Source organism: Leucoraja erinacea, chromosome 14 (genome assembly GCF_028641065.1).
Source record: "Leucoraja erinacea ecotype New England chromosome 14, Leri_hhj_1, whole genome shotgun sequence".
Lineage (NCBI taxonomy): Eukaryota > Metazoa > Chordata > Chondrichthyes > Rajiformes > Rajidae > Leucoraja > Leucoraja erinaceus.
In genome coordinates this window covers 28,044,105-28,057,420 of record NC_073390.1, presented here as the reverse complement: position 1 = coordinate 28,057,420, position 13,316 = coordinate 28,044,105, and the positions used below count along the sequence as shown (strand labels likewise).

Here is a 13,316-nt window from a genome sequence, read left to right as displayed (position 1 = left end):
ACTAATATTCTTTGAGGGAGAGGTTCGCTAGTGCTACTCACGATGGCTTTGAGTGGGGCGAGGGACGGGAAAGAACCAGAGTAGGTCAGCAAATACAGATCAGGTCAGACTGATGGAAAGGTCAAAGTAAGGACCAGTAACTCTCAAGGAAAACACAGGTAGGGAGAGGTTAAGTAATATGGTGAAACTGATGGGCTGAAGTGTATTTCATTGCAAGCGGATGCAGGTTCATCTGCTTTACCCATCTGCATAGGTAAAGCGGATCATAGAGCTTAGATCTGTGCACGGTAGATGTTATAGGTCACGGTGGAGTCAGCTACATAGGTGTTGCACATGGTACTATGACACACACATATTACCATGAAATATATTCTACGCAACTGCTTATGAATGAAACTAGTATAAGCCCAAGTGCAATTAGGCAACTCTTTTGCCAGGAATTAATGACAAATTCCAAGGTTCAGAACCATAGTGACAAATATAGGATCCTGAGCCCAGTATTAACAAAAGCTTGTCACCTTCACCTCCCCCAACCTCCCCATTGCCTTTGGTTGGAATTTAATTTTTTTTTTGTCATTATGACTAGTTAAAAAGTCCCCCGACAGTACGCATCGGTGAGTGATCATTTCTAAAAGCTAAACTATTCAAAGATGTAGCCAAGTTATTCTTTGTAGGATGTTGCATTTCCTGCCTGTGCATTGTAACATACAACCTCTTGCACATTAACTAGATGTCTTTCGGCACGTGGCCTAACCCACTGTCAACATGAACATTGAGGTCTGAGCATAGAATCCCAGACACATGTGCAGCTTTTAGCCTTTGAACACAAAATTGGAAGAGTGAAAGATTTCAGTTCATATTGTCCATATTGTTCTTGAGTTGAATATCCCAATGTGCTGGACACCTGATGAATGACATGGGACCATTTTCAACCATCCAAGATATCAGTCAGGCCCTGACCGCAACATCCAATTAGATGCTCAAGTCTCTGCAGTGGGACAGGCCCCCAAACCGCCTGTACCAAGTCACCTATCACAAGTATCAGCTCGAAACCAACAGTGCAAATAAGACCAATCCCTTAAACCTTTTCTGAAGATCAGTTGACGAGAACTTGAGTTGAGATTAGTTTATTGTCACCTGTACAGAGGTACAATGAACATTTTTTTGCTGTGTGCTAACCAGTCAGCGAAAAGACAATACATGATTACAATTGAGCCATCCACAGTGTACAGATACATGACGAAAAATGTTTAGTGCAAGATAAAGTCCAGTGAAGTCCGATTAAAGACAGTCCGATAGTCTCCAATGGGGCAGATAGTAGCTCAGGACTACTCTCTAATTGTTGGTAGAATGGTTCAGTTGCTTAATAACAGCTGGGAAGATACTGTTCCTGAATCTAGAACTTCTTAAGCCTTCTAAGGAAATAAGAGAAATTGGTGTGCTTTCTTGGCCATTGCTTCAATATGGTAGTCTGGGATAAATTGTTGATGATATTTACTCCTAGGAATTTGAAGCTTTTAACCACCTATACTTCGGCACTATCAATGCAAACCGGGGTATGTTTACCGCTTCACTTCCTGAAGTCGATCACTGTTTCCTTTTTAAAGTCATAGTGTAGGGCAAGTTGGGCCTTCAGCCCAACTTGCCCACATCGCCCCCAGCTACATTAGTCCCTCCAAACTTGTCCTATCCATATACCTGTCCAACTGTTTCATGAACTTTGGGATTGTCCCAGCCTCAACTACCTCATCTTGCAGCTTGTTCCAAACACCCACCACTCTTTGTGTAAAAAAGTTACCCCACGGATTCCGATTAAATCTTTTCCCCTTCATCTTGAACCTATGTCCTCTGGTCAATTCCCCTTCTCTGGGCAAGAGACTCTTGTGCATCTACCCGATCTATTCCTCTCATGATTTTATATACCTCTATAAGATCTCCCCTCATCCTTCTGTGTTCCAAGGATAGAGACCAAGCCTACTCAACCTCTCCCTATAGCTCACACCCTCTAGTTCTGGCAACATCCTCGTAAATCTTCTCTGAACCCTTTCAAGCTTGACAATATCTTTCCTATAACGTGTTGCCCAGAACTGAACACAATCAGGGCCGGCCTTAAGCCGATTGGACCGATTGCTCCCAATCCCACGAGTAAGGGGGCCCCACGCCAGAGTAATCTACTCTCGGCTCGGGTAGATCTACCCCAGATGGAGGGTGGAGAGAGAGTAGAGGGGTGGAGGGGCTCACCAAAATTGTTCCCAATTGGGCCCCGCAACTCCTAAGGCCGGCCCTGAACACAATATTCTAAATGCGGTCTCACCAACGTCTTATACAACTGCAACATGACCTCCCAACTTCTATACTCAATACTGTGACTGATGAAGGCCAATGTGCCAAAAGCATTTCTGACCACCTTATCTACCTGCGACACGACCTTCAAGGAACCATGCACCTGTACTCCTAGATCCTTCTGCTCTACAATACTCCCCGGAGGCTTACCATTCACTGTGTAGGTCCTGCCCTTGTTAGACATCCCAAAATGCAACACCTCACACTCCTCTGGATTAAATTCCATCAACCATTCCTCCGCCCACCTGGCCAATCGATCCAGATCCTGCAGCAATCTTTCACAACCATCTTCACTATCTGCAAAACCATCCACCTTTGTATCATCAGCAAACCTAGCCCTGTATGTTCTCATCCAAATCATTGATGTAGATCAATGATTACCGAGCACCGAACCCTGAGGCATACCATTAGTCAGTTTTTCATGCTGACATTGATACGTTGTTGTCTCGACACCAGGTCACGAGGTTCTCAATCACCTTCTTGTACTCCGTCTCATCATTATTTGATATCCGGCCCACAATGGTGGCAGCGTTTGCACATTTGTTAGCTGGGGTTTGATATGTCCAATGCAATTACCATTGCATTGAAATCAGAATTCAAACCCCTTCCCAGTTCATCTCTGTTTCAAGGGCTGAAATACCAGAGGAAACTCAGCTATTCTGTAGGAATATTTAATTACGACAATGTTCAACAATGCAGTTTTAGGCCTCTTATCTGTCATTGTCATCAGCACCTGCCTTGCTTGCACTGAGACACCAAGAGACCACTGATTAACAACAGATAGGATGCTCTGCAGAGAAACAGCCACACACACAACAGTGAAACTTTAAATTAGCATTATTTCTCCTCACAACCAAGATGTTTTTGTTTTACACCATAGATCCATTTGTGTACAAGAATGTTATTGCAAGCACTTCTTACTGCAGGAAAATTCCAATAACACTTTTATATCGTTCAAAAATCCCAAATGTTTGGCATCTGGCGCAGGGGGTGCTGGTGTCCACTCTCCTTGTCACACTGGGTTCCTGTTTCCTACGCTCCTCTGAAACCTACTGCGTGTGGTCCATTTATCATGCTCTCCTCAGATTCATGGAAAATGCATCTTCAATTAAAAAAATCAATTAAAAGCGTGTTCAAGCATTAACAGAAATAGTATCTTCACTCCAGGACATCTCCCTATGTGGTATAAATATCCCAGATGTGCCAGACTTGCCACATTTACTGCGCTGCTTTAGCAAACATAGGAAAAGTGTTTGTTAAACAGCCCTCTTGTGGCAGGCCAGAGCAAAGATCTTAGAGCTGCTATAAGATCTTTGGGCCAGAGCACAATGTGGCTGAGTTTTGCAAAACTGTTTGCATTTATTTAGCCTGCTAAATGCTGCTAATTGTTTACGGATAAGTAAAAACTCTGGACTGCCTCCAAATAAGGTTGAGGTGATAAAAATCAGTCAGTTCAAGCGAAGGTGTGATCAGGATAGGAAAAATACACAACGTGAGTGGTTGAGTTTCAGTTGGATTGGATTCAGAGGTTGTGAAAAAATTATTGAATTGCGTTTGAAGGCGTTATGGGTGGATGCTTTTTGGTAGGCCTTCGCATATTTGCGAAGGTGGTTGGTTTGGGGGTGGGGGGCCATTGTTAAACGTTGCAAGCATAGCAGTGGGTTAGGGGCGCACCAAAGGTCAATCTAAATTCTGAAGTTATTTAATAGCAACTTCATTGATGAGGATAAAATTTGACATTGAAGCAGAATCTTTGACAAAAGTGGAATGGCTTTGGTCTTCATTCTTTCAGGCTACAGTGCAACAAAAAGTGGTGCTGGAAGTACAATTCTTACAACAGCCCTGAGGGTAGATGTAGAGCGGAAGTAGGACAAAATTAGGAATATTGCACCACATTGGAATAAATGGTACAGGCTAAGGACAAGGAAATAGGGTCAGGATGAATGCTCATATATGGTGGTCTGAGAAGCAGTGGAGGAGGATGGAATATGCAACCAGAAATGAAAGACTCTGGGCCAAAAGGCTGCTTAATTCACCAATCACCAAGACTCACTGCACATTGCTTCCATCCATGGAGAGACAAAAAGACCAAATCTCCACATTGAGTTAGGCATCAAGTCCACAAAGATGAGGTCTTTGCAACCACTCTGCTGAAGCTCCATTCCTGGAGCTCCGGCAGACCACGAGAGTTGACAAATAGACAAATACATATATTTTTAATTTCTTAAAGAATCTATTAATATTGCTGTGTTAAAAAAGTTGAAATATTAAATCACTGAAAAATAGGCTGAAGCATTATATATATTAAAAGCATTTTTACTCATCTAAAAGCATTGTGGTAGACAGCAAAAAAATCCAAAATTGTGGAAATCCTCAGGTCGAGTTGAAAACAGTTAATGTTTCAGAGGGAAATATTTTCATTAGAACTAGGAAAATCCAGAAAACAAACAAGTTTTAAGTTGAAGAGAAGAAGGGGCGGAGAGAACTATGGAACCTCTCTGTGAGAAGGTGAAGACCAAGAGACACAGTAATGGGAAAGATGGTGGTGCCAGCTGATAGAGGGTCTTGAAGGTTTGGTAATGGGAGTTAATCTGCCTGAATGGAATGAAATACACAGGACTCATTTTAACAAAAACAATGTTAGATCTGAGTTATAAAACACTGCTGTAGCTAGAAATTAAAAAGAAAGAAAGGCTGCAAAGATCTAGCAAGTCAGGCAGCATTTGTGGAGCGAGAAAGTTAAAGTTACAATATTACATGAGAAGTGGCCAGTTTGGGTACACACTAGAAAGCCTCAGGGGTTATCTAAAATTAGTGTTCGAGTCCTGAAGACCATGTGCCTTGTCAGAATATACTGTAACTTGAGCTTATATTGGGCGTCTTTGGAACAAATGCCGCCTAATATGTTTTTTAAATTATTTAACTTCTGGGCCCAGAGCCTCAAAGTCAAACTTATGAACTGCAATATTCTTTCACAATCTGCTGAATCACACTGAAGGAGGAATGAGCTCTGACAAAACTGATTTTAATCAGCAACTGGATGTGGTAGTGGCTATGTTTCTTCACACCCCAGGCCCGATATGAGAGGTTGCATGGGTGCAGAGACTTTGAGGAGATGGGCAGGCAGATGAACACAAAGCAGTTAAACAAGTGCAGTATATGGGAGCTTCACATGTTGCATATTTTGTATTGTTGTTGTAGCAAGGCCTTCAGCCTTTAGTTATACTTGCCCTTAAACATCTCAGGCTTTAATTGTATTGCACGGCTGCATGGCAAAGTGTAAACCTGTGCTGCAGCTTCAATAAGTCTCAAAAGCTAGGATAAATTTCTGGATTGTGGAATATGGAAGATTCTGAAATCTTGGAGAGTCCTGCTTGGGGGAAAACAAATTAGCCTGAAAATTGGCAAGGGCAGAGTAATGGAAAGCTCCAACATCCAATACTTGACCTGGTAGAAAGCGCATTTGGGGGAAAGAACCTCCATTCTGAGATTATTTGCATATCCCTGTACCTTAATTGGTACACGTGACAATAAAAGACCTGTGAAACCTTTAATTATTCTTCACAGTTATGCACATTGCAATTTGAGTCATTTGGAGCATTAAACCTCCTTCCAATCGAGTCAACATCAACACAAGGTAAAGTGGGAATCAGATAAATGAGTGGTGAAGGAGGGTGTGTGTGTGTGTATGTATGTTTTCCACTCTGACAGTCGCTGTCTCAGTCGCCTAAGTGGGACAGGCCCATTAGTCCCATCTATCCAGGCTGATCTGAATTGTGCCAAATAAAGTTTGTTATTTTCCACTTCTTAACATAGACTAACAACAGCATTTGACCCGTTTTACCATTCTTCATCAAAAGTGCCTGGATTATATCAAACAACAAGGGCCCTACTTTTCTTATATCAAAACAGCACCAAATGCAAAAAAATCTCTCTCTCTTGCCTTTCTTCCCCAACTCCATGAGCCAGATTTTACAAAAATGTCTGTGCTCCTTCCTTTCTTTCTCACGTCTTTGAGTTGAATTTGTCCAAAGGCCCAACTCCTGCTCTTTCAAATACATTCCTGTCAAATAGATGACCTAATCTGCCTTCCTAGCAAGTTGTAACAATAGTAGGAGGTACCTCTCCTCAAATGCCACTCCCCAACTCCAGTCTGAAATTTACCAACATCATATAACCATATAATCCTATAACAATTACAGCAAGGAAACAGGCTATCTCGGCCCTTCTAGTCCGTGCCGTACACTGATTCTCACCTAGTCCCATCTACCTGCACTCAGACCATAACCCTCCATTCCTTTCCCGTCCATATACCTATCCAATTTATTTTTAAATGATAAAATCGAACCTGCCTCCACCACTTCCACTGGAATCTCATTCCACACCGCTACCACTCTCTGAGTAAAGAAGTTCCCCCTCATGTTACTTCTAAACTTTTGTCCCTTAATTCTCAAATCATGTCCTCTTGTTTGAATCTTCCCTACTTTCAATGGAAAAAGCTTATCCACGTCAACTCTGTCTATCCCTCTCATAATTTTAAAGACCTCTATCAAGTCTCCCCTTAACCTTCTGCACTCCAAAGAATAAATACCTATTTTGTTCAACCTTTCTCTGTAACTTAGGTGCTGAAACCCAGGCAACATTCTAGTAAATCTCCTCTGCGATGATGTGGTTAGGGATTACACCCTATTTTGTGGGAGGTCCATTTGATTGTTGATAACAATAAGGAAGATGCTGTTCCTGAAACTGTGGTATGTGGTTTCAAGCTTTTGCATCTCATACCTGTCGGGAAGGAGGAAACGGGGAACCACCTTCAGTTTGGCACCATTGATGCTGATTGGGGAAGTACATGACCTTGTTTCCTAAAGTCAATGCCTCCATCTTGCTGACATTGAGGAAGAGGTTGCAGTCTTAACATCGTGTTACTAAGATCTTTATCTCCTTCCTGTATCCTGTCTCATCATTGTTTGAGATCTAGTCCACACCAGTGGTGACGTCTGCAAACTTGTAAATATGGTTAGAGCGGAATGTGTCTGCACATTTGTGAGTCTTTCGGGAGTATAGTGAAGGCTGGGAATACATCCTTGCGGGGCACCTGTGTTGAGAACTACTACGAAAGATGTTTGTCGCCTATCCTCACTGATTGTGGTCTGTGGGTCAGGAAGTTAAGGATCCAGTTGCTGAAGGGAGAGCCGTCTTAGTTCCAGGAGTTTGGAGACTAGTTTGGTTGGGTTTACAGTATTGAAGGCAGAGTGATCATCAATAAAACAATGTTGGTATCCTTGTTATACAGATGTTCCAGTGATGAGTGTGGGGCCAGGGACATGGCATCTGCAATGGATCTGTTGCAATGTTAGGCCAATTGACATGATCAAGGTTGTCTGGGAACCTGAATTAAATATGGCCACAACCAGGCTCTCAAAATTCTTCATTATAGTGAATGTGAGAATCAGTGCAAGATAGTCATCAAGGCATGTTACCGTGTTTTTCTTTGACATTCCGATGGAAGTGGTTTTCTTAAAGCAGGTGGGATTGGACACGCTAGAGGCAGAAAACATGTTCCCAATGTTGGGGGAGTCCAGAACCAAGGGCCACAGTTCAAGAATAAGGGATAGACCATTTAGAACAGAGATGAGGAAAAACCTTTTCACCCAGAGAGTTGTGAATCTGGAATTCTCTGCCTCAGAAGGCAGTGAAAGCCTATTTACTGGATGCTTTCAAGAGAGTGTTAGATAGAGCTCTTAAAGATAGCAGAGTCAGGGGATATGGTGAGAAGTGTTCAAGAAGAAACTGCAGATGCTGGAAAATCGAAGGTAGACAACATCCATCTATGGAGCGAAGGAAATAGGCAACGTTTCGGGCCGAAACCCTTCTTCAGACAGATATGGTGAGAAGGCAGGAACGGGGTACTGAATGTGGATGATCAGCCATGATCACAGTGAATGGCGGTGTTGGCTCGAAGAGCCGAATGACCTACTCCTGCACCTAATGCCTCTTGTCTCTAACCTCAAAATGAATACCCCTGCCAGCTAGTCGTGTAGCTCCATCCAGGCCAGTTGCTTTCCACAGGTTTACTCCCAGGAAGGCCAACCTGACATCCGAGACAGTGACTGTGGGTACAAGTGCACCCCAGGCTGTCAGAGCGAATGACGTTATTCCACCGACCTCCTGTTCAGGAGCATAAAGTGCATTAAGCATGTCAAGGAGTGATGTGTTGTAGCCAAAGACAGGATAGATAGTCAGAATCGCTTTCCCCCAGGGTGAAAACATCGAGAATTAGAGGGCATAGGTTTAAGATATGAGAGGCAGGGCAAGTTTTATTTTACATAAGAGTGTGGTCGGTGCTAGAATGCATGGCCACAGATGATGCTGGAAGCAGCTATAATAGCGGCATTCAAGTAGCTTTTAGATAAACACTTGGATGTGCAGGGAATGGTGAAATGTTCATCACGTGCATTAGTTTAACTTAGCATGATGTTTAGCACGGATATTGTAGACTATTTGTGCGCTGTACAGTTCTAAATAAATTGTCGCTCAATTCCTTGCTCTTTGTGTTATGATTCCACTTCTTAACTTCTCCAATCACATTACCACCATTGTTGTAGAACCGAAACAGCCTCAGTTAAGAACAACATCCACTGCATGTACTCATGGATACACCAGCCCTCCTTGCCCTTTATCCCTGAGCAGACATGACTGTCATCGTCTTCCATCGCATTTTACCATTGTCCATTTTCCCCTTTTTCCTTCCGCCCACAATATGTAAAAGAATATGTGATTCTGTTCCATTCTGTTTGTAGTTTGTTTGTTTGTTTGTTTGTTTGTTTTTTGCACAAAGTCCGCGAGCATTGCCATTTTTCATTTCACTGCACATCTCGTATGTGTATGTGACGAATAAACTTGACTTGACTTGACTTGACTTGAAGTACACTTACTTTTGCCTGTTTCAGCTCTCGCTTTCCCAATATTTCTGGGCATGAACTCTTATTTGCTATGTGGGTTTGACAGCATTATTTTCTCTTTGCAATAAACCCACTGAAGGATTAAGATACACAACTCCCACAAAAGATTATGTTGTTTGCAAGTGGATGGGACCTGGTGATAGCATTTTAATCATAGCATATTTGGTTAGTTGCAATCTGCCAATATTACATAGACCTTTCCAGAGCTCCTGCTACCTACTCTTAAATCTAACTCATTCAGTTATTCTGCCATTGTACTTTTTAGTTTTGTTTTTTTTACACTACAATCTTGCACCATTCCACTGTTTTCGATTCCTTGATGTATTGAATTTATCTGTGAACTTTGTGTGAATTAGAAATTTCAGTACACACTGGTGTACACAACAAGGAACTAATCTGAACATCTTCAGTAATTTCTTATGCTGAACCTTTGGACATTCATTTCCTATTGCCCATCTATAGAGGCAGACGGTTTGCTGAGGTTTTGAGGTTTCATCTTATGGCTCTGGGTACTCACTGAACTAATAACCTTTCAAATGCATTTTCAATGGGGGCGGGGAGTGTTTCTAATAGGAAATGCAAAGAGAGGACATCCTGTTAACCGTACAGTCACCATACAACTTAAAAAAAAAAAAAGTACACCAGCTTTATTTTATCCACTACAAACCCACTGACTCCCATGGGTATTTGGACTACACTTCTTCCCACCTTGCTTCTTGTAAGGACTCTATCCCCTACTCCCAATTCCTCCGTTTACGCCGCATCTGCACCCAGGATGAGGTGTTCCAAACCAAAGCATCGGAGATGTCCTCATTCTTTAGGGAACGGGGGTTCCCCTCTTCGACTATAGATGAGGCTCTCACCAGGGTCTCCTCTATATCCTGTAGCTCCGCCCTCACTCCCCATCTCCCCACTCGCAACAAGGACAGAGTCCCCCTTTTCCTCACCTTCAACCCCACAAACCGTCACATACAACAGATAATCCTCTGCCATTTTTGCCACCTCCAACGGGAACGCACCACTGGCTACATCTTCCCATCTCCTCCCCTGTCTGATTTCCGCAGAGACCGCTCCCTCCGTAACTTCCTGGTCAATTCGTCCCTTCCCACCCAAACCCCCCCCCTCTTCTGGTACTTTCCCTTGCAACTACAGGAAATGCTACACTACCTCCCCCCTTGACTCCATCCAAGGGCCCAAGCAGTCTTTCCAGGTGAGGCAGAGGTTCACCTGCACCTCCTCCAACCTCATCTATTGCATCCGCTGCTCTAGATGTCGGCTGCTCTACATCAGTGAGACCAAGCGTAGGCTTGGCGATCGCTTCGCCCAACACCTCCGCTCAGTTCGCACTAACCAACCTGATCTCCCGGTGGCCCAGCACTTCAACTCCCCCCTCCCATTCCAAATCCGATCTTTCTGTCCTGGGCCTCCTCCATGGCCAGAGTGAGGCCCACCATAAATTGGAGGAGCAGCACCTCATATTTCGCTTGAGCAGTTTACACCCCAGCGGTATGAACATTGATTTCTCCAATTTCAGGTAGTCCTTCCCCTCCCCTTCCCAGCTCTCCCACAGCCCACTGTCTCCGCCTCTTCCTTTCTTCTTCCTGCCCCCCCCCCACCTCCACATCAGTCTGAAGATGGGTCTTGGCCCGAAACGTCACCTATTCCTTCGCTCCATAGATGCTGCCCCACCCGCTGAGTTTCTCCAGCATTTTTGTCTACCAGCTTTATAAGATCTCTTGTTGCAATAGAAGCATAATCTCCAGAATTCTGGAGTCCATTCTTACCTGTTGGACATGTGGTTCCTTTGCAAAGGAGATTCGTGCCACAGAATGCGAGGACAGTGTCAGCTCCTGACCATTCACTTCTCCTTCTTCGATCTCCACAACACCTTGCATCAGAAAAAATAAATGTTATTTTTTTTAAGAACCTGCCCAGAAAAACCTAATGAAAATGATATTAAGAGAACATTTATATGGAAAAAGTTGGGAAATGTAATCCTAATGCATGAACATTTTCATTTACGTGGCACCTTTAATGCAGAAAAACTGTCCCAAAATATTTCAGAGAAACAGCAACCAAAAAAAATGAACACCAGTTACATACATTGTTTTTAAGCAAGGTCAAGGAATAAACAGAGAATTGACTGTTCACACCACGTGTGTTTCTCTAGCGCTTGGCTGCACTGCCATCTTGTGCCTCGTGGCTTCCAACTCCAGTTCCACACCAGTTTGGACACAACTTGGATTTCAGATACCAACAGTCAATCCACCGTTTCTCTGCCTAACCCCCCTTGCCTGAGGTCATCTGTTGCCAGACCTAATTTGTCTTGCTTTTTATCGCTTCCAGTTTTTTTTCCCCTATCACTACTACAGTCAGTAGTCCCCACCCAAATATCACTTATCCGTTTTGGTTTGTGACACTGCTGCATGCAAGAGCTGCTGGCTCTCTGCTGCAGGACCAGGCCCTGCTGCATACACATTCATTCATAGACTGACATGTACACCAGCTCCTCCTTTCCTACATCCTTTCCCAGCCTAGACCTTCTCTAGGGCAGAAAAAGCAGCACAGCTAGTGGAACTGCTGCACCAGAGTCCCCAGATTTATTCCTGACCTCAATGCCATCCATGAGGAGTTGCCTGTTCTCCTCATGATTGATTTTCTTCAGCTGTTCTGGTATCCTCCCAAGTGCCAAAATTAGCCACTGTAAATTTCTTCTCAGAATGTGGGTGAATGTGAGAATCTGGGGGGAGATGTTAGGAATTCAGAGAGGGAAATAAACAAATCAGATTAGTGTAGGATTAATGTAAATGAATGTATGATGGTTAGTGCAGAAGGGCCTGTATCCAAGATGTGTGACTCACCCTTAATTCATGGTAAGTTGCAGCGGGAAGCTCTCTTAGGATGATTAATTATACCACATATCTGGAGTTAGAGCCCTTTAGCACATGCTTATTAATACTCCTGAACACCTGCCTCTATAGTACTGCTCCAACTAAATGTGTGATATCGGTCACCTCCATTGTCCAATGGAAGCCAATTTCAAACAACTGAAATGCAACAGTGAACAGATAACTAACTCGCAAGGAGCAGAACGGAGATTGTTCCAACTCATCTAAATGAAAATACATCAATGGCAGAAATTTAATTTGCATCGTTTCTGGGCTGGAATTCACAAAAGGACAAAATGCACTGGCCACAATCCAAAACATTTGTAAGGATCAGATTAAAAGATGAAAGGTTATGAAAGCTAATAAGAGATCAAATACCATTTGGTTTCTAGGCGTTAGTAGGAACTTAATATTATATGAAATCTACAAAGTTGAAAGAAATTTGTGATAGCAGATGATGAGAACATTCTCTTGCTTTGCCACGAGGTAGTAGGGTACATCCATGCATAATATAAACCATTTATTTAAGAGAAGAATTTGTTTTATGGTGGCCGATTATATTTTGTTTAAAAACAACTACTTTAAGACAAATGCCCAGCGGTTATTCTGGCTTTCAATTTGTTACACTTTGACCTTTCAAGATAAAAATAAAACACAGATTATTAATGCTCTGTCCATATAAAATGTTTCTCTGCATGGATATATATCTTCTTTCAAAAACGTTTCCTGTTAACCACATCAGCCTAACAATATTTAACAAAAATATAGAAAGGAGCCTACACTGTGCTGCTCGGTATACTCTCCATAAATATTGGAAACTATATAACTGAAGTTATATGTGGAGCAGAACAGTCAATCACCAAGGAACTGCCTGGAGTTTTGATCAGCAAAAATATCAAAGAGTACAAAGTCATTTACAGAAATCAATTTGCAATTTAATTTAGTTCCAGAGAATTCAATGTATAAATCCAAAACAAACAGAACTCTGTGCCAAAGGATGACAGCTGGCGTGTCTGTACCTTTGTGCTTGTTGAAATCTGTTTCTCTAGTTTCTGTGATTTAGTGTCATGGATCAAGAGCTGGATTAACAGTGGCTTTAAGAAAATTTAGAAAATTCTATTTT

General features: G+C 42.6%; 1 protein-coding gene across 1 annotated transcript in view; it reads right to left on the bottom strand.

Annotated features, from left to right (window-relative positions):
• The window catches only part of thap4 (THAP domain containing 4), a 38,963-nt gene that overhangs the window by 3,455 nt on the left and 22,192 nt on the right, over positions 1 to 13,316 (bottom strand). Inside the window, exon 4 of the mRNA XM_055645940.1 lies at positions 11,090 to 11,193. Coding sequence (XP_055501915.1) covers positions 11,090 to 11,193 — 104 coding nt within the window. The remainder of the gene's footprint in view (positions 1 to 11,089; positions 11,194 to 13,316) is intronic.